The sequence below is a fragment of the Triplophysa rosa genome, linkage group LG6 (assembly GCF_024868665.1).
Source record: "Triplophysa rosa linkage group LG6, Trosa_1v2, whole genome shotgun sequence".
Lineage (NCBI taxonomy): Eukaryota > Metazoa > Chordata > Actinopteri > Cypriniformes > Nemacheilidae > Triplophysa > Triplophysa rosa.
Window position 1 is genome coordinate 7,360,209 of NC_079895.1, and position 22,734 is coordinate 7,382,942.

The 22,734-nt window shown below is 37.0% G+C and overlaps 1 protein-coding gene across 4 annotated transcripts in view; it reads right to left on the reverse strand.

The window, feature by feature from the left end:
- Positions 1 to 5,457: 5,457 nt before the first annotated feature.
- lrp1bb (low density lipoprotein receptor-related protein 1Bb) overlaps positions 5,458 to 22,734 on the reverse strand; it is a 248,639-nt gene continuing 231,362 nt past the window's right edge. For 2 of the 4 annotated variants that reach the window (XM_057335504.1, XM_057335507.1), the window contains 14 exons: positions 21,769 to 21,875; positions 20,636 to 20,752; positions 20,188 to 20,361; positions 19,086 to 19,211; positions 18,381 to 18,545; positions 15,110 to 15,271; positions 14,185 to 14,359; positions 13,654 to 13,758; positions 10,527 to 10,640; positions 8,748 to 8,824; positions 8,372 to 8,462; positions 7,791 to 7,941; positions 7,212 to 7,286; positions 5,458 to 6,733 (listed from right to left, as the gene is read on the reverse strand). In XM_057335504.1, coding sequence (XP_057191487.1) covers positions 6,593 to 6,733; positions 7,212 to 7,286; positions 7,791 to 7,941; positions 8,372 to 8,462; positions 8,748 to 8,824; positions 10,527 to 10,640; positions 13,654 to 13,758; positions 14,185 to 14,359; positions 15,110 to 15,271; positions 18,381 to 18,545; positions 19,086 to 19,211; positions 20,188 to 20,361; positions 20,636 to 20,752; positions 21,769 to 21,875 — 1,780 coding nt within the window. In that variant the 3' untranslated portion in view covers positions 5,458 to 6,592. The remainder of the gene's footprint in view (positions 6,734 to 7,211; positions 7,287 to 7,790; positions 7,942 to 8,371; positions 8,463 to 8,747; positions 8,825 to 10,526; positions 10,641 to 13,653; positions 13,759 to 14,184; positions 14,360 to 15,109; positions 15,272 to 18,380; positions 18,546 to 19,085; positions 19,212 to 20,187; positions 20,362 to 20,635; positions 20,753 to 21,768; positions 21,876 to 22,734) is intronic. The other 2 variants (XM_057335506.1, XM_057335505.1) reach the window with 2 other exon arrangements.

Sequence of the window (22,734 nt, forward strand, 5' to 3'; positions counted from 1 at the left end):
CAAGTACTTGTGAGAAAATCGCCATTCTAAACAGTTACACGGGGCTGTGCAGTCGCCTGTCAATGGCGTCATATCCGCGTTCCCCTCTGTTACCGCCTTTACTGACGTAGAAACCGCATGACAACAGTGTCGTGGACAAATGCGGAAGTAGTGTCTAGCGTCTAGCAAGCCACTAACTTGTTTCGTGCGGTCACTTATTTATGGACCACAATAATTCACAACAATTATAAAACTTTACCTCATCTGCTAACATGATTCCTCGTTCCCGTCTGATTGATGGCCATCAGCGGTGGAGTTGAAGACAACAGATCCCATCATTCCACGCTCCTTCACAGCGTCGTCAAGCTACGGCATTGTTGTTGTTTTGATCGTGTCGTTTTTACAAACTGCACCTTTAAATATATTTCAGTGTTAAAATATGAGTTTATCCCAGCTTGTTATGTAGAGACTTATAGGAAAGATATACAGATTCTATAGGTGGACTAAAAAAATATAAAAACACATGTGTTTTAGCCCCCAGATCAGCCGGACACTGCAATATGTCATGCATACCTGAAATGTATTTAAGTTTAAATAAAACTACTAGGAAACAGATACACTGTCAGAGGACATGGCCAGACATTATAGAAGAAAACAGTCCATGAGGTAAAGCAATCATTTTAGCACTTTTTAGGATGCAGGCCTTACCAATTAATTAAAAAAGTAAGATTAAATATACACATAATTAAAAAAAAGAAAGAAAGAACATTAAGGAAATGAAAGCACCATTCTGAACATTAAATGTAAACAAGGCAATGAAATCCATCATCTTAGAATGACAGTTTTAATTGTTCTTAATTTTTTCCTTATTAAAACTGAACATTTTGCATTGCACCACAATTTACCACAACCATAATTTCTGGGGTCCTGAGCAACTAAAACAAGAAGAAAAGAACATCTTGCAATCAAAATTCATATTTTAACATAATTTTCAAAGAAACATCAGTCAGACAAAACATTACGTTTTGGAAAAAGAGATGTCCTGTCCTGAACTAGCTATTTTGAAAGGCCTATAAACACGGATGCAAAACAACTAAAATTCAATCTTGCAGACTAAAAGACACTGATGACACTACTGGTTGAAAGATTATATATTTTGGAATTAGGTTAAATCTCTCCTCAAATTAGAAAAGGTAACAACTTCTTATATTTATTGATAACCAAGGTATGTGTTTGTGACAAAATAAGCGTCAGAGTTAATTAAAAAAATACTTGAAATTAATCTTCTAAAGGTTATAACATCAAACTGCTTGTAGGTTAGTAGTAACAAATAACAGAGAAAACCATATATATTTTATTATTGCTTCTCATGATCTTAATGACACGCATAGAAGAGGAATAAGAGTTACGATATTCAACTTGATCCACAGGCAAAATTTTGTCCATTATAAATTCATTTGCAAAATGTACATGTTATAACAAATTAAATCCACCAATAAGCTTCCAAACTGCAAAGACTTTGAATGTGTGCAATGTTTATGTTTATGCTAATTTGCTATTAAAATTATATTATCAACTTGCTAATAATGTACAGCTAATCTACATTCTGTTGCCGTTTGGTTTTCACTCATTCAGGTAATCATGTAAAGATGTTGTATACAAAAACAAGTTCTATATTTTACCCATCATGCACTGAGAGTAATGGTGAGCTGATGAACTGCATAATGACTGCAAATATGTCAGCACATAAACAAGAAAACATCCAAACAGAGGCATAGGCCTGCATACTGTGTCAGTCACAAAGGTAGTTGAACTTACCTGTGCAAGTCTAAGTTCAACCTGAGAGACATTTCATGATAAAAAAGCTTTAAGAAGCCAATAATTTACCTGCCAATAACATTGATGTTTGAGCTATAGAAAAGTGGTCCTGAAATTCAAGTCACATCAGCGTTTGAAGTGCTGATGATCAGAAAAAAGAGACTTGTTTGAATGTGCCGTGTCTATCATCACCCCTGCTGTTTTATCTTACTGCCTGGGATGAAGGAGATGACATGACTCCTCACAGGAAGTCCCTCACACACTTGCTCCCTATGTGGTACAGAATTATCATGCTCTGCACCTTTGACTACACTTCCCTCTGCTACCTAGACGGAGATTTCATTTTAAAATCGCTCTTCGCCCATGCATTTTTAAGCGCTGTCCATCCATCAAAACATCCTGAAAATGCATAGCCTACAACCTTTGTCATTTCTGTCCGGCGTTTACTTTCTGCCTTACTAATGTCGCGACAATGTAGAGAAAATGCAAGAATAACTAAATCCACCAAAGGGGGCGGAGCTTTCTCATACGTAGCACCTTAACTCTGGAATAGCCTTCCCGATACTATTCGAGGGTCAGACACACTCTCCCAATTTAAATCTAGATTAAAGACGCATCTTTTTAGCCAAGCGTTCACTTAATGCATAGTTAATGAACAGCAGCTACTCTAATTATTCTCTTTCTTCCCCCGCCTCGGGATGCCCATCCCCAACTAGAGATTACGCCAGCTACATCTGAAAATCCCGTGCCATCCTCCTGCGGACTGACTGACCATCCCAGCTCCATCTCAGCCAATCCATCCCCAACCGAGAGCAAAGACAGACTACTTGTCACATTAATGCTGAATTTACAATACTTGGTATTTAATGCTAAACTTACATCACATGACAGCAGTTTGAAGTTATAGCTACACCCAGTGACTTTGATTGGAGGTTGCTGGGTGGGTGTTTGTGGGGAGTAGGGGGGGAGGGGGGGCATTCATTTTGGTAGAGTGGAAAATTCTTAAGTCATATGAGGTTATTGCAGTTATTAAAATAGATTTCATGAATCCTCTCCACAGCATTCCGAGCCCATTCAAACGTTTAATCATTTCCAACTTTTACTGACAACATAATCCCACAGGTCAGTTCTTTGGCCAGCAATCCACATTAACTACTGTATGAACATGTTTCACAATGTACCTAAATACCTTCTTTATTTCTTTTTAAATATCTGTTTTTGCTGCATTGTTTTGTGCTGTGGGGATTTCAGACATATATTTCTTCTACCATAAAATGATGAAAGGTTAGTGGAAAAACTTTTTTATGAAACATGTTTCTTTACTACCAATGTAGACTGAAATGTAAGGTTTCTAAGTGAAACTCCAATCTTTCCTTCTTTATAATATGCCATTACTGCCCTAAAGCTCCTGCGTCAGTCATTCAGATCTGTAAATCAAACAATCACGAAACAGAAATATCACGAACAGATACTCCTCTTCATTTCCCAAGATGTCTTTCATCTGTAACTAAACAATGCAAGCAGAATCATGAATGTGACAAAGATATTATTAACGTGTGGCACTAAACAATACGTTTCCGCAGATATCACGAACAGACACTCACATTCTAACATTTGCACTTGAATTCATTTCATTCCGGTCTATAAAGAGGATCAGCTGCACATTGACATTTTCATCACACGTCACACATGCACTGCAAGTCAGTCTAGATGGTTTGCGTATAAACTCGAGGATAACAAGGCATGAATTTGTCATCTGATTTACCTTTTTCATTCTCTAGAACAATGAGAAAGGAAATATCTAAGTCCACTTCTGTTCAGACGAATAGTGTCTCAGTTACTTCAGATAAGCAATTGATGGCTCTACCTGAATATGGCGGAGCTGTTAAATGAGAATCATAAATCCATGTGGCAGTGAGCAGAATGCTGTTCATTGTTACCACGTCTCTTCTTCCAATATTGATTGTTATAATGAATACGAAAATACCGCCTTGCTTTTATTGCACCAGAACCAGATTTTGTGCTGTGAATATAACCAGCCAACTCCATTAAGCAATCGATGATAGGCCACGCTTGATATCTTCATTAGTGAGCTTTTATCATAACAGCAAAACGTATGACGCTATATTTCTCTTTCATCAAATACAATACCAGGGGAGCCATTTCTCAAAAATCGCAAGTGTTTTGTTCTTTTATCATAAAGACTAACCATCAGGTAAAATAAATCTTCTAAAAAGAAAAGTTGTGATAAAACTTTTGGTAGTGTGGTGTACATAAACCAGATAAAATCTTTAAGTAATGAATGGGTTGACTAGGTATCTTTATTCCCTTTATGTCAATAATTTTGCAGCCATCATGAAATGTATCCAGTCCAGACCGGAACATCAAAGAATTAAATGGACAGCAGATGCAAGTCTAACAAGAAATGAACCGGACCTCAGTAACATTTGAATGAGAGCAAATCCCCACAATCATGTATAGAAAATCTCCCAAAAGAAGAAGACAGGACCAATTTCCAATGGTTTTGGAATGAAATGTTCAGCAGGCACATTGGTGTCCTAATACTCTTGTCCATACAGTATATTGTGTTTTTCAGCACTAGCAAGATCAATTTCAATAGTTGCAAAATTGGTTTCAAATTAGGCATAACGTGTCGTTTTTCAATACGCTACACATAATCAACTCAATTGTTTACAGATGGAAGGGGTCTTTTAAAACGTCTTTCAAAAAATGTTCAATGGTATTTATTCATGAAACATGTATGAATGAATAAACAGAGTGAACTTCTGTATAAAGCGTAAAACCATTCTTACGGAAATTGCAGCTTTCAATTCAACGGGCCAATTTACCTACAAATGGAATTATGATTTACACAAAATCACGTTGTGTGGGTTTCATGAATATCTCCGTAATTTACATAAACTAACCACTAAAGAACAAAACTTGCATTTTGCGGACGTGACAACTGTGGTGTGATAAGTATTTAAGGGAAATACATTAAAGCCATGAACGTTATTGAGAGTGATCTCTCCTAATTCCAGTACATCACCCATGGGGAAATAAGGGATCTTTGTTCTCGGTATGGAATCGTGCCTTCCTTTTGAATGGGCTTTGTTACTTCATTAAAAGGATTTAAAGGATTTTACCCAGATAATGTCACCCTGGTTTAAGACTTATTGTCTTAAATCCAATCCTATACAAAAAGATTTGGGAATTATGTACAGCATCATTGGGTCACGCCTGTCAGAATAAATTAGGCAAATTGAGGGTTAGTGTAGTTGTTGCCGACCAACTGTATCAACTACAATGTGACTGGATTTACACTTATTTGTAATTTTTTCTTTGACACTGCCCAGATGCCATATTCATTATATAACCAATATTTATAAATATGTAAAGCCATCAAATATGGAGAGAGCCTGTTTTTGGTTGTGAGAAGTACAGAAGTCAAATCTCAGATTCTCTAGCTTCCAAAATTCGTGAACGAATACAAAAAAACGTTACATGAAAAGCAAAATGTTACCCGAACTGAACACTTGATGCTCACCTTTATCAAATATAATAACATTTAATCAAATCTTTGCACTGCTAACACATTGCTCTACCAATTGAGCTACAGGAACACAACAGTAAAACAGTTCTGAAATGGAAATAAAATGTCTTTATTTTATATTGATTTTATATAAAAAGTACTTACATTTAATACATTTTTTCCAAAATACAAGCAGCCAAACAACATATAAATCAAATACAAAATTATAAAATCTGTTGTATCTTAGTAGCCTCCCTTCTGAAATTAACATGACATGATTTAACATGATTTAATTCAGAGTACTCTAAAATTCCCATGTAACAGTTAAGATTCTCGTTATTCTCTGTGATCCTAGACGTCTTGTCTTGTCCTGTGTTTAGCAGTGATGGAGTCCATTATTTTCATTTGCTTGATGTATGGTGCACTGCAGCTGTATTACTAAGCCCGTTGGTAGCTTTAAGCAGAAAAGTACCAGAAAAGTAGCGTGTCTTATGCGCAACGTTTGATTACTTCCATCTGTCATACTACTAGTTTGTAGCAAATGTGAATTAAACTGATATCGGCTGAGTGAATATGCATTTCATCCAGCTAAATATCAGACTGCACTTTCATTTAGTGCTGAGCTATCCCAGCATGCCACACGCTTGGGGTTAATAAACATTTAAAGTTTATCCTTGCAGCATTTTCCTGGTTGGTGGAAATAAAACAAATCACTTAACTTAAAATTTTGATATAAACTAACTTTCTTAAAAAGATCAGACCGAAGTCATGTGGTCGACACTGTATGTAGCCCTATGTTGGGGAAGAAAGGGGAACAAAGGTTTTATGAAATAAACATAACCTTTTAAATGATACAAACATGAAATTTGTAATAATTAAATATGATAAACGAGGTTAATATTAAAATGAAGAAATAGTCACAGTGCACTGCGAAGTAAATAGTCGGGGAAAAAAAACGAAACGTATGAACAGAAATGTTATGCACGTATTGATAACGGCCCACAAGTAGCAGTTGTGTATCATTCGTAGTACAATTCATGTTTACTGAAAAGACAGTAATAAAAACAAACAAAAAAGCAAATAAACAAAAAATCATGGAAAGTTCCCAACATTATCACAGACATAAAGGCATAATGCTGATGGTGGCAGGAAACCAAAAATAAACAAGTTTTCTGAACCTGATAGGAAATAGAAATGTTTTTTTCCTTGTGTTTTATACATTTTGTACATTTAAGTATAAAAAGAGTAGAAAGTGTAGTCAGGCTATGCGGCGGTTTCTCGAATAGTCCCCTCTAGTTTCTTTGGGAGTAGCTCTCTCCTCTCGTCAATGTTGATGACTGGTTTGCGACAGTTTTGTCCATCGAGGCACATCTTTGCGTACATCGGATTGGAGTAGTTCATTGGCTGTTTGGAGAAATAATGAGAGAAAAATGAGAAAAACTCAAAAAAAATAAAAATAAACACATGTACAGTAATTAAAAATAAAAGGATTCACATGGAATTCACAATTCATAAATAAAATAAATTGAAAACAAATTATGCAACTTTTGGAAACGTTTTTTCCCCACTGCAGCTGAAGATAAACATGGGTTTGGTTGCATTATGTCACGTGGATACTCTGTTTTATCATGCTTATGACATAATGGTAATCTCAACTTCCTGCATAAACAACAAATCCAAAAAAGAACAAGAAAACCCAAATACCAACAACTTTGCCCATGAATCCATGCACTTTCATGGAAACATTTCACGGGGACATCCATGCAGGACCACCACACCAAATGCATGCAAAAATATCATCAGTAGCAAGACTGCGACTCGCTACTGTCACTCGGGGAATATCGGGTTTAATAATTGGGACAAAAAATCCCAAGACGTTCACCTGTCCAGGTATAACTTCCTTAGGGATAGAATGAATATTCAGCGTGCAAGGTTCACTGGATTTAACACACCAGCCCTGGAACACACACATTTTCCCAGCATGCGGAAGACATTAGGAACTTCATTGTCACTACACGACGTCACGTTTATAGTTGGATACAGACAGATATAGACAGGGCATCAGAGCAAACATACGTTCAGAATGTGAGGAGAACATTTCTTCTTTGGAAGAAAAGCATTAAAACAGAGCGTATCCTGTCATTGCCATTATAGCATTGCTCTTAAAAGGCATCATTTTTTTTTCAAAGAGATGTCAGACGTTTTTCTTTTGTAACGGATAAAAATAGTGTATATAGCTTTAATGAGGAAATTCTCCGAAGAAATCAAAGGATCGGCGAATGTTTTTCACTGGTATGCTGAAGGCATGAGAGTGCAAGCGATAAAGCTCTGCTGTAGTATTACGTATTTCTAACATTTATTCAGAAACACTTTTTTATATCACGTTGTTAGTTATGGAGTTAGATCGTTGACCTTTGAGACTTCATGTTTCTGCTGTAAGAGGTGTAAATGCGACACAAACCTTGTGGGGATCGAGTGTGAAATTCGGTCTGAGGAGGCTGCCGGCATCGGCGTGGTTGTCATGGTCCACCTCATACATGTTGTAAGATGGATTGCCTATCTCTACATTGATGCCTCCATTGGTTATGGGCTGCCGTTGTACATGTTTCCCTCTGCAACAAGATGACGCGATAAAAACAGTCGTTTGGAGACATGCTTTTATGTAGGGTGCATATTGGAACATGAAGTTAAAATATAACACAATCGATCAAAAAACCTGAATTGACACGGAATTAATTATTATAACCTTGTAAATGAATAAAACAAACAGTATTTGTCAATATTTGTAAAGAACAGCCTCCAAATTCACATAAGAAGACATTGTTGCAGGTGATAAAGCACTGAAAATACATGTCTTTAGAAGTCAATATATCACTTAATAAATATAAACAATAAGTTTATCACTAGCCTGCAGTCCACAGCAAGTCATTTTTGCTGTCAACTAGAGTCAGGAAGCATTAAATGCATTCATTTTTTTTTGCACCAAACAATTTAATTGACAGCCCTACTTATTACATACTGTATAAAACCATTAGTCAGTACCTTTGGCGCCTTCTGCAGATGAAAACCCCAGCAACCACTGTCATAATGAGAATCACCAGCAGAACCAGCGGCACAATGATGGCGATACTTCCTGTTACACACAAGACGAGAAAAAGCCAGTAGCAGAAGCCACTATTAAGTCTATTTCCCCAGGTGTCTATGCAGGTGGAACAGGAAATTATTAGACACTCCATCACGGCAAAATTAAATAAACACTACCACAGCTGCACAGATATTGAACTAATATTTAACACGAAGCCCAGATGTATATTCAGACGTTTCGTTTGACTGATGAAATAACGCTTCTTTTCATTTGAATAATTCAAGCAGTGATTCCTTATTGAATTAGCAGAGGAAGGCTCTTTATAAACCTCACCTCCAGCTGTGTTATCTGAACGGCTGCTCTTGGGGGCCGGCCTCTCACACTGGGTCCCCGACCAATTAGCCGAGCATCTGATTTAAAAGAACAGAAGATAGTGAGAAAATGACAGAAATGGAAAGTAATTGCTGATGGTCTCTGAATTCAACACAGGCCATAGCAAGATGTAAGATGTAGCAAGATGGACCAAAGCGTGCTTAAAAATTTTATTTCCATCATTTTTTCTGCCTCATGTCGTTCCAAACCCATGTGTCATTTTTTCGAGTGAGTGTCGAGAGTACACTGCTCATTAGTAGACTTATGATAGGGATGGCAGCTCCAAAAATGAGAAAAAGCACTAAAAATGTTGTAGACTTATAACAAGTCTTGTGAAGCCATATGAGTTATACACATAATTGATTTCAGACATTGCACTTTTCAACATAGTAAATTAGAAATCGAATAAGAGCACAAGTGAGATTTTAACGCTAAGATGGAGAAAAATTTGAGATGCACCAATAATAACCCCCCCCCCGATAGCCAAATATTCTGAGTGATATCTGCCGATACCGATTCTGAAGATTAAATAAATATTTCTTAACTTTCGGAATATTGTTAATTCATATAATGAATATAAAGAGCACAAATACATAGCAGTTTCCTGTCCTATTTTGATTGACAGGATATGTCGGCCCTGATCATGGGCTGTTTTTAAACTATGGGCTGATAGCAGACTACCGATTATTGGCCGATATATCGGTGCATCTCTAAGAAAAATATTTCTGGCTAAAAAGATCAATTTCAGTCATACAATCTATTGTACACGTATGAAGATTAGAATATAGTAGTACACATACTGTATGTATGAACTCATATGTTACATTTTATTTCTATTTTTTAAAGCTTGACGTCCCAATTACCAGTATGAGCACTCTCTTGGTTTGTGCGTAATGGAAGAAGCAAAATGATACAGTTTTAGAATAACAAACATAAGTAAATTTTAAGAAAATGTTTTTGTGAACTGTCCCTTTAAAGCAAAAGTGTGTAATTTCTGATTCACTAAATGGAATTACAAAAATGACTGCTTGTCTTCCATTGCTCAGCCAAACAGAGTATCCCGCAGTGAACTCATGCCATTGATTGAGCCACTGATGTTTTGCTGGATTGATAAAAAAAACCCACTACATCTATAGCACTACAGATCAAGTGCTTAGACAACATACAAATTGCGTACTCAAAGTTGGACTCTGCTTATTAAGCAGGAAAAGTATTTTAACATAAAAATTTCAGACAGAGTAGGCTAACGCACGGTAAAAACAAGCTGAAAACACTCATTAGATGGGGAACGGTACAGTGGAAAAGAAACCACGAATCATCTTATATGTACTATAAATGGAGGGAGTCCAATGGGGGTCATGTGCACGATTAAACAGATGCTTGAAGTTTGTTTTTCAGTGAATGATATGATGGTGAGGATGATCTGTAGTCTCCAAATGTTGCTGCCGTATTGAATAGCACACAGTGAACCGTTCACCACATAAAAAACTGAACGCAGTCATATATTTCAGTTTGGTAGCACAATAATGTGATTCTTCCCAAGGCAGATATTGTACAAAACAGACAAAAAAATCTTAAGCAAGGATCAATAAATTTTACTTTGGGAATCAGATGGTAGTGAGGAATGGGCGAGAAGGAATGAGCGAAATACTAGGCCACTGGTGACACAATGTTGGCTGATGGATGAAACATGATGAAGATGAGACGTCAGGTGATTAAGAAGCTGGCAGAGGGACCTACTTGCATCGAGGTTTGTTAAGGGCAGTTATTGTGCATATCCCTTCATTCTGACAGTAGTAGTCACAGGGATTGGCCAGCTCATCGCAACGCTGGTTCTTGAACCCAGACGTGCAGCTGCAAGACATTTCAGTGAGGACAATAAGCGAAAAAGTAAATGTGCATGATCTGAACAAAAGCAAACCTTTTCTGCTGTGTGTGTCACACTTATCGATCATATATTATTGATCATATCATATTTAAGAGCAGACGTATTCAATTACAGTTCCAAGGTCTCAGAAAATCCAGAACAATCGTTACTTACACTATGCCTTTATGAGAAATGATTAATTTTTGTACGGTGCAGAAACATAATTGTTTGCAAAATATATTGAAAAATATATTTGAGCAGCTGTTTTGTAATTGTGTAAATGAAATTCTGCATCAAAACTTAGTTGTCGAGACAAACCGGTCTTGTTTTCTGTCGGCTCTGCATGAATATCAACAAGCAGCAGACATGCTGAGCTAAATAACTTTCCTGTAAATGTAACTTCTGTACGAACAGCTTTGTACTGCTGAAGCCGCTCCAAGAAAACATGACTTATGGCTTTAATAAGTGATTTGCATTGGTTCATTTCAGTTTAAACACCATGACTTCTTGGGAAAGGCACATTCATCACTCTATACATTTTATGTGACTCACAGCTAGCGAGTGAAATATCATTGAAACCTCAATGAAAAAAATCCACATGAGATCATTTGCATAGAAATGGATTCCATCCACTCGATTATGCCATTGAAACTACATCGAAAATTACTTTTCAAAATGACCATTTACAACCTGTTTAGGTTTGTAGACTGGTGATAGTTTAATGCTCACTTACCACCAAACTACAGTACAAGCCTTCTCTGTCACTATTTGATCAAATCTGATTGGCAGAAAGGACACAAAGACCTCAGGCAGCATGAAACATGTATTATATAGGACATATATTATGTATTTTTGTTGATGGATTCTTTCTAAATAAATCACATTTAAATAATAATAAAATTAATTTACATTGTTAGTTCATGATACCTAATGCATTACTTAATTTTAAACATACTGTATTTAAACAATTCAACTTTTAGTTTAAAGTCCCCGTGAACAGGAAGTTGAGATCGTTTTTACTACTGTGTTTTGACGCATTTCCGAGTGAAATGGAATTTTGAATGAGAAAAATAGTTGGCGTGGCTTTCGTCTTTCTCTGTGATTTGATTGGATGTCCAAAAACAGCTGTTGCATTTTGAAATGGAACTGGCAGCAGACTGACATTTGAAGGGGAGGAGTTAACGGATGCTCCGCCCAAGCCATCAAACATACATCATTTAAGATGGATAGTCATTACAGGACGGAAGTGCATTTTCAGATTTTAATTGACGTTTATGAAGGCACACGATTTTTAAAAAGAGAATGACCCACATTGATAAACTATTTACAATAAACGCTGCAATATTTCATGAAAAAACAGGCATTGTAATTTTTTATTTCACTGGGACTTTAACAAAATGTTAACAAAAAAGTCAAGCACACAGCTTTGCAAAGCCAAGTATAAACACGTGTTTTTGAAACGCTTTATCACTTTATGACAGTTTCTAGTACACGGACAGAAGTGCCTCAGACATATATGAAGGACGGATGAACCAATATATTTCCGCTGATCACAGCTGACAGCTCTGGGGCCTCAGTACCTCTGTTACTCACATCATAAACACACATTGCCCTGAGCGCTGCGCCTGCCTTCATCAGTTCCTGATCTTGCAATAGGAAAGCAGATTTATTTTTGACAAAACAAATTTTGAGCCTTTCTAAACGTTTCAATTCCTTTTTGCCAAGCCAAACAGATCAGGACTCCAGCTGTCCTCGGATGCCGTTCCAATATACACAAATCCACAGGGTGAAGATCCTGTCAGGATCATCTCCACCGTGCTGCACATCTTTATCAATGCAGGAAAAAAGCAACCTAGAGAGTCACAGAATATGTTTTTGGTAGGTATTGTTTCAACCTCAATAACCCTGTATTAAAACTAATAATTACTATACTGTATGATTTATAACACCTGCATATTGGTCACATGATTTTGTTCATTAATTGAACGTTAAGTACAGTAAAGCGTAATCATTTACTCACCCTCGAAGTTGTTCCAAATCTGTATAAATTTCATTGTTCAGCTAATCACCAGAAAAGATATTTGGAAGAATGCTTGTAACCAAACTGAGTTTTGGGCCACCATTAACTACCATAGTAGGAAAAATGACAATGGTAGTCAAAGTTGCCCCAGAACTGTTTGCTTTCCTACATTCTTCAAAATATCTTCTCTTGTGTTCAACAGAACAAAGACATTTATACAGATTTGGAACAACTCGAAGGTGAGTAAATGATGATTTTTGGATTTTTGTTACTTTAAGTTTTATCTCCATTGCCGCACTGAATGCAAGTCTGTAAAGCAGCACTTGCGTCTGCTGAGATTCGCTATTTTAAACTTGTTTGACTTTGCATCAATGAAGAGCGACTAATGATCAACGGACGATTTGCATAATGTATAATTTTGTGGGTGGCGCAATCTTGAGAACAAAACAAGGTAGCAGAGAGACTGATTGTGTGTGAATGTTGATGCATCCAGTTGAACGCAACACTGCATGGCAGAATTTCAGTTCGGAGCAACGCGTTTCATGTGGAGATCAAAGCAACATGAGGTGTTGAGAGGTGCGTTGCAACTTTAACACGAATCATGTGGAACTGACGTTATATATTCAACAGTTTCAGCTTTTTAAGATGTTAGAATATGACGGTTCAATCCAAAAGTTACACATATGCGCAATAAGAAAACCTTATTACAATAGTGAAATAGAAAATGATTTATGTAATTTCCGTCAAATATACACTTTTTAGGAACTCATAAACGCAGCTTAATTATTCCTAAATGCTTTTTAAATCCTTCAAATTGTGTGCCAGTGTAGAATCCCCCACTGAGGTAATCTGGGACCCCATTGATGGAAACCTCAGACATCTTTTAAAAAATGAATGGAGAGGCTTCCACGGTTGTGCGCCGTGTGGGTTTAATAGCTGAGAATTTGGACGACAGCAAGGGGCACTTAGTCATTACGTACTGGCAGAAGGGCAGGCTGGTGTCAGGGTCCAGATGACAGGTGCCTCCATTGTAGCAGTAGCCATCACACAACTGGCAGCTGGAGGCGATTCGACCGCTGGTACAGCTGGCAGAAAGAGAACAAATTGGATGAGTCAAAAAATGGGATTGTTGCATTAATTGAGAACTTTATGGGCTAACCCATTTAGATGTTACATACATTAGCCTTTGTATCATTATGAGCTACATGTCATGGTTTGGTCAATCTTTTTTGGGATGAAATTACAGTTCGCTGAGTGTGCAGAAATAGCAACATCACATCAATTCTGTTTAGCTGAAGCACATCATTTGCTTCTGAGGAAGATAATATAGAAGCAAGATAGGACAGCTCTCTGAAAGTCTGTTGTTTCAGCATCACTAGCCCCAAACATCATCAAAATAATGATGGTTTCAATTATTTCCAAAACACATTGATAATGTATGTCTGCAATTAGCATCTTTTAAAAACATGCATATACTTGTTCACTGTAAAAAAACAAAACGTTTGACTAACTTGCAAGCGACGTCTCCTGTCTCTCCATTAATGATACATGGAGCTCCGTGGCAACGCAGGCACTTGTCCACGTCACACTTGATTCCTTCATAGCGCGCCGGGCACACGCATTCAACATGTCCTGAGCTGGAGAGCGTGCACGCTTTGGAATGGACGCAGTAGTGATGACAGATGTCTGTCATGGACAAAGAAAAGCAAATAAACACAAGAGACGCCCCTAATTAGGACATGGGGGCACATTTACTCTATAATATGTGCAAGTTTAATTAGAATTTTACAAAGCTTTAATGAGACTTAATTATCCACATCAAATATCTACTGGTACCAAGATGAAATGCGTCACCCCTTGGGCGCACAACTGTGAAAACGCATAACTGGGGCTGAGATTAAATTGTTGTGCAACAAATTATAATGACAAAGACGTTATAACAGAGGAAATATTTTATCAGCGAAGCGCAGAAGCACCTCGAGGGTGGCACGGCAGAATTCAGATGCCCCTTTTGGCGCAGATTGCTCAAATACGGGGAGATGCCCTTTCTGCTCAAAAACAATGTTTACTTGAATTGAGAGTTTTGTTGATGCCAGTTGTGGAGAAAAACAGGAATTGTTCCGTTAACCACAAACGATTGGTCGTATATGTTAAAAAAGCAAATCCAAAAAGCATATTTATTCAAAAGATTTAATATGGATAAGAAGGACAGGGCAGGACAGAACTTTATTGATCACTTGGATTAATGAAAAAAAAACGAAGTAATATAACACAATACAAAACAATATGACACTGAAATATAAGAAAAGAAAATAAGTTCAATATTGTAACATGGATTATATTTACAGTAAATAAAAGGACACTGCAGGGAAATTCATTAGTCTGCAATTTGTTGCCAAGAGACTCAAGCAGTAATCCAACCTCTGCAGTACTTACGATAGAGGCAGCGGTCACCCGTGTACTCGGCTAAACAGCGACACACTGGCTGGTTTCCAGTGCTGACTTCACACGTGCCTCCATTCAGACAGTAATTATCACACACCCGCCTCTCACAGTTAGGGCCGCTGAAGCCGGTCGCACAGCGGCAGGTGGGTTTTCCTATAGAGATATGTTTGACATTGAGAAGAAAGACCCGCGAGATCAACAGATCAACAGGTATTGTCATCAGTGAGGTTTCCTATTTTGAATGGGTTGAATTGAATATACAGTACAGTGGCCTATATGGGGAAAATGAGGAGACTCATCTATAAAATTGTTTTCAGTTTTCTTGAATTGACTATTTATAGCTATGTGTTTAGGTAAAATGATCAGTTTTGTTTCATTCTGTGAACTACTAACAATATTTCTCCCAAGTTTCAAATAAACGTATCGTTTCTGAAGAATCGTTTATTTGAAGAAAATGAAAACTGGAGAAACAGGTCAAAATAACAGAAAAGATGGTCTGTATTTTTTCAGACCTGCAAAGAAAACAAGTTCATATTCACTTTTAAGCAATACACCAGTAATATTTGTACATGTATTTAAGAAAAGTTCAAAAATGATTTTGATAAGCTGATTTTTATCACAGTTATCATGTGCTCAGTGGTAAGAGCATGGCGCTAACAATGCCAAGGTCGTGGGTTCGATCAAATGTATAGAATAATGCAAAGTAAGTCGCTTTGGATAAAAGCGTCTGCCAAATGCGTAAATGTAAATGATGTCAGTCTTTCACATCGCTGTTGGATGACTTTGTCACTCCTGAGGTTTGATTTTGTTGAAATTCAACAGAAACTTGACTGGAGTGGCCACAATACATCTAGAATTTAGAATTCTTCCACAGCTGTTTTTACATCTTTAAGTTTCTGCAGATCTTCAATTCAGAAAAAATAATTTTATTAATAAAAATTATTATTAAAACTTTGTAGTTTTTCTTTCTTTCATTTGATTTACATTTATTTTTGTGGTATTTTCTCTTTTTTGTGTATTGTTGAAATTGTTTATATTCTTTGTTCTTGTATTTTGTTGTTTTAATTGATAATTCACTATGTATTTTTGACTTTATCCCAAATGTTTACATCATTTTTGTTGTTGTTCTTGTACGTAGAGGTTTTAAAAACCCCTTTGCTTTCTGCTAAAGTGTATTTTTTATTATCACACTCAACATTATTATGTTATTGCAACCCACCGTTGGGTCAAAAAATGGAAAACCCAACTATTGGGTTAAATCAACCCAGAAAATGTTAATATTTGACCCAACAATGTGTTAAAACAACACAGCATATTCGGTTGAAACAACCCAACATACAGTAGGTTAATTTATAACCCGACTGTTGGGTTTGTCCAATTTTTGACCCAATACTGGGTCAAAACCCTTTTTTCTGATTCTTCAAAATAATATATACTTTTGGTGCTGTGCCTTTAAGACTTCCACTGAGTGAAACATGCAATATGGGATGGGGTTTGCTGTCAGGTTCAGTATAGTTTGTAACTCCTCATCCATCAATAACAGCCTCTTTTCAATGCCCGTGGCAGGTTCACAAAACAATCTGTGCTGAAATGTGCCTCTAAGACTGCAGAGATCATACTGATGACCTTGTTAAAAACCACCTACCATCTTCAGCCACCTACGTGTATCCTTCAGAAACATACACTACACACGCATGGCAGGTGCTACACAAATATGGATGGTGTGTATTAGATTGTGGTATGTATCAGTTTGATGTAAGCAGTTTGCCAAATGAGCCAATTTTGTAGCTTAGTTGGTCTTTTCGGAGCTGAAGTTTCAAGCACCAAAGCCTATAAAGTGTCTTTATAGCACAATTAGATCTCTAAAGGTTTGGACAATTGGTTTTCTCATGATGTGACACCTTCAGGCAAACAAAACACACAGTTAAATGAGCAAATAATGAGCAAAGCAATTGTTCTGTCAGTTTATAGGTCTACTGTTGTACGTCTTGTCTAATATTGGACATGGCACCCACAGGGGAAAGTTAGAAAATGTCTAAAACTTTGGTGGGTATAAGATATTGGGGATAATTGCTTTCTGGTATGCCCCATCAGTCATTTGATGGATAAGGACAAATGAAGCCATAATATGACACTCTTGACTAAATTTAATTGAGGAGCAGACACAAACACTCCACTGATTTTGTCATCAGCCATCTTGTCTCTACATTTGGGACAAAAGAGCTCGGCTTTAAATGAATGCTTTATTAAAACAGATCAGTGGTACCTTATCATGCACACCAGAGCACACATGAACCCCCCGAACAATTATAAATTATAACCATTATAATGAACACAGACACATCTCTCATTTTTAGTAACAGATGTCTTCTTCCTGCAGAAGATTAAATTAAGAGTACACGTAATGGAAGCTGATATGATTTCACAGTGGTTGCGTGAAGCATTTAGAAGCCGGTGGGCAGCACTAAAAGAATACAAAGGTGCTACTTAACTTGAATTGTTCTGATGCAATGCAACATTTAATAATGCTACAAAAGCAACGCGGATCATGACCATTACTTATTCATACTGTATAATGAATATTGACGGAGAAAAATGACTTGTACACTATATGGACAAAAGGATTGGGACGCCCACTTTAACATGTTTTTATATTCCAGTTAAAACAAATATCAATACTATTAAATACAACTCCATATTTTGTTTCCATCTTTTGTTTCGAAAGGGCCTGTTTCTGTTCCAAAAAAAAAAACTGTACCCCTATGTTCAAGTCATTGATGGGTTTGACCCCAGGGGGGCACCAGAAGGTTTCAAGGGGTCCCAGAAAATTTCAGGGAAAAAAATTAAGCAAAATTTGTAAAAGTCTACTGAACATTATTATTGTTTCATTCATAGGCGCCGATTGATGTTTCTGCCGGTAGGTGCTCAAACCTCCACAACCAACTACCCCCAACTAGTTTTGATGTCTCTTCAAGGTTATATACATCCAACAAATGTAGCCAATTATTTAAGTTAAAAACCAATATGTTGTCTTTGTAATATCACATTTACAATTTATCTAACAAAGTTACATTTTTCTTTATACACACAAATTATAGATGGATATGTATTTTAGAAAGGGGGGTCCCTCACAATAGGTTCATCTTATTTGGGGGTCCATGGCATCATAAAGTTTGAAAGCCCCTGCTCTAGAATATCATCAGTTGTGCTCACGGAAATGACTCAAGTACCAATACTTTTGAAGAGAGAGAGAGTCTCTTACCAAGAGGTGAACCTGTGCACGTCCCTCCGTTTAAGCAGTAATCCGCACAATGGTTCACTTCACAGCGTTCCCCAGAGAAATTGGGCCAACAGTAACAGCGCCAGTCTCCTTTCTCATTGGCCATGCAGCGTCCTCCGTTCTCACAGGCCGGTCTGCACATCTCACCTTTACCATTTTGAAATAAATATATTCAGTGATGTATTCTGTAGGGCTGTCGATTACCATTTTTTTTATTACATACTATATGTCAATTCATCAAAATTCATTTCAAATAAGAAAAGCCTGATCATTCAAAGATGTTTATTGCTGTGCCAGACGAAAGCACTGGTTTCAGAGTAAATCATTTCTGTATTATTTTGCATCATTGAACATAAATCTTTCTTGCCATCCAGCTGATATAGACTGATGTTAGCAAAACCAAGGTCATGAGATTTAAGTCGACTCCCAGAAAACAAGCATACTGATAAAACGTACGCCTGATTGTACACCAATTCGCTATGACTGAATTGCGTTCTTGTCTTTGTAATTATTCCCACTAAATAAACATGTTAAACTGACAGCCCTAGTATTTTGTTTTCTTTGTTTAATGCCCTGCCATTAACATGGTCCTTCAAAATGATGAGATTCTGTAACAGCAGGCCTGTCAAGAAGAAACGCAGCAAACACAAAAAAAGCAAAGCAAAGAGCACAAGACAGGATTCAAACCTGAAACACTGGGGTCAATACAGGAACCATTGACCAAGGTCTTTCCCTCCGGACAGATACAGCTGGCCCCGGTTGGGTTGAGCAAGCACATAAAATCACAGATCATCCTTAGGCAAGGATTGGCCACTGAAAATAAAACATAATCAAGTACAATCAGGGTTGAAAAATATCAAATTCATCCTAACACTGGGATAAAAATAGGAATTTCTTAAATTGGATTGACTGAGGCAATTGTTTGCAGTAGTGTTGGTATCTTCTCCCCCCACCAACAACCGCTATGAAAACATGCCACGGCGATTTGACAGCTGAAACATTTTCGATTTATTTATTTATTTTCTCTGAAAGCAGCCAATCGAACCTCAGCCTCAAAAGGTGCAGTTTCAAGGACGCCGGGAGTTTAAGGGAGAACATCTATATCAGTCTTCAGTGTTTTGCTTAGGACATCAAACCACAAACTTTTGGCTTTTGCTGGCAGTGCACGAGTCTCTCGACCAGGCCAGATCTCAGACTTTAATGAGTCAGTGGGGACTGGTTCAGCTGCCCTTCACTACAAACCCACCAGAACAGAAAGATCTGTTTGAGGTGATGAGACCATTAACACAACCTGATAACAATCCAAGATCCACAGCTTCCGAGAAAACAGTACATGGGTGATCTGAAGCGTGTGAAGATCTTATTCGGTGTATATGGGATGCAAAGTAAATTGGTGTTACGTTACTATTGAACTGTAATCATGTTTGAAGAGTGTTTTTTATTTCTGCATGAGATGCTGAGAAAATAAGAAAAATCAATGTTCACTATGTGAAAAATACATATACATTTCAATGTTCCAGGAAAATGTAGCTGTAAATACAACACTGGCAATTCACAACACAGTCAACTGAACATGTATTAAGGCTTTTACTTTCGACATGATAACAGAGCATCGAAACTTCAAAACAAAACCTCCAAAACACTCCAATAGACTTTCAAAAGTGGCAAGCCCGAACAAAATGTGTGATCAACGCATTTATTACCCTATTTATAAACCTTTTAGGACACATTTACACAACCCTTGTCTGAATATTTTAAGCAAACACTTCTAAGCAAAAGTCTCTCTTACCGTCCTGTTGTTTGAACCGATGGGAGATCAGAACATTTGTTGTTTTTTCGATACCCAGATCAAGAGGTTCAAGCGTTCTTTTGCCATATTTGTGTATTCTGAAAACATCATTTTTCAGTCCTGTTCCGTAAATATAATCCTCAAAAAGATCTATTCTGTATGGTTGTGATATTCCTGTGTACAGGTAAAGTGAGGGAAAGACATCAGAAAAAAAATTAAAAATACACTTTTATGATAAATGCAATTCAATTGAACAAAACAAAACAGTTAGTAAATGTGCATACTGCATACATATACTGTACATAATGCAGTTGTCAAATAAAAATATTACATTAAATATTTAAAAGATTGACAGCCCTTACACACACAATGAAGAAAAAACCCGTTCAGGCAACTAAACCACAAGAACGAATATATTATCAGTTTCACTTTCAACTGTACTTCTCACCATGCCTGCCGTCGATTACCACCAACGGGTCTGATCCATCGAATCTGACACTGCCAATGACAGAGAGCTCGGCATCAGCCCAATACACACGCTGGCTGAAGTAATCAATCGCCAACCCTACAGATAAATCACAGGAGGAGATTTATTTCCCTAATGATAATGAGTTCTTGAACAGAATGTTACAAAACAGCTTTTTAACACGTGCAAAACATTACATAAAGCGACAGCTCACAATAAAATAATACAGAAAACAAGGTGTCCAAGACGGTTTAATTCATGTAGGACTCAATTTTTAAAGAGTTAAAAAATAACAATTTAGAACATTGTTAGGCAGAATGTTATGGACTGCAGTCACCATGCACTTTTATTGTATCTTTTTTCATAAAAAGAAAGTGGATGGGGACGGAAGCTGTCAGTCACATTCAGTCAGTAACATTCTGCTTAAGAATGGAACAAAAATAATTTAGGTTTGGCAATACGAAGAACAATACATCCTAGAACGTTTGTTTTTTTGTTTTAATAGAACACTGCTTTTAGGTTCTGTGAATAGTGTTAGGTAAATATGGCTCCAAATTGAATGATTTATATCATTAAATAACCTTTGCAAAACCCTTGCCGCAGTATGGACATATTCAGCACAAAAGAGTCATATCCGTGTCCTTCTCATCCTGAAATAAACTCAGCAAAAGTTTGTCCCATATTTCAGAGCTTGCGTTACTCGACTCATTATATTTCCTCTTTTGATTAAAGACTCGGATGTTGCTTTTTTGTTCCTTATCTAGATGATGGATTCCTAAAGCTGCACTGGAGGCGTAATATTGGCCCCTATAAAGGAGGCCGCAGTTAAATGTAGAGATACTTACTTAGTGTTTCCCAGAGGAACATGCCTACAGGTTTACCTAAAGGCACTGCATTAAAAACAGTCCTTTTATTTCTTCTCAAACTTTTTTACAACTACACAACATGAAAAGTGCTGTGATTTACCAGTTTTATGAATATAAGAACCAGGTGCTTCTATGCAGACCTATTCAGACCTTGAACTGGCTTCTTCACATAGAGTCATAAAGATATATTGGAAGATATACTGTTGAAATGTAGTATTTGCCCATTGCATTGAAAGTATGAAAACATACCCGTGGGTCTCCTAAGGTTCTTGTCCAAAAGCACTCTACGCATGGAACCGTCCATTGCACTCTCTTCTATGTGTGAGTGATCGCCTATTACAGACCAATACATCATCCTGGAACAGGCCCAATGTTTATTAATATTAAACAATATTGCAGTACATATGCTTTATTATACAAACTACATAGCATTTTACTGTACACTGTACAAATGTAGTTTCACTTCATTTTTATATTTTAAAGGTCCAATGTGTAATTTTTTGGAGGATCCATTGACAGAAATGCAATATAATATACATAACTTTGTCTTCAGAGGAGTATAAAGACCTTACACAATGTAGTGTTATGTTTTATTACCTTAGAATGAGCTATTTCTATCTACATACACCGCGGGTCCCCTTGCATGGAATTCGCCATGTTGTTTATGACAGAGAAAGTTCTGGCATGAAACTCTAGATGGCGCAGTCCTAAAGTCTAAACCAATCTGACATAATAACTTTACTACACAGCGCAGCTGATTGGTTCCTTCCGTATCAGCAGCCAATGAGCTTGCTGCTCAACGTTTAAATCTTGGTGATTGTTGTAGCAGTGCAGCGCGTTTCAGAAACCCTCCTCCTTCCCAAGCTCCCCCTGTATAGATCTGCTACAAGATGATCACGTAAGCTATGCGGGGAGTGAGCCATTGGTTGCAATTCATAACCTCACCACTAGATGCCGCTACATTTCATAAACTGGACCTTTAATTCTTATATACTTTATTTTAGTGTGCATCCTGGGGTATAAAGTACAGAGTATTTAAAAGTCTAGGATTACTTCTGAAAAAGCATCCTGTGTGCTTTAAAAAAAAAAAAGAAATATGACCTTTTATACATAGCCATGTAATAATACATTTGCTTATTTGTAATGGTAGAGAATCCTAAATATTTTCGCAATGTATTGTTTAATTTCTTTATATTCAATATTGTGAAACACCAC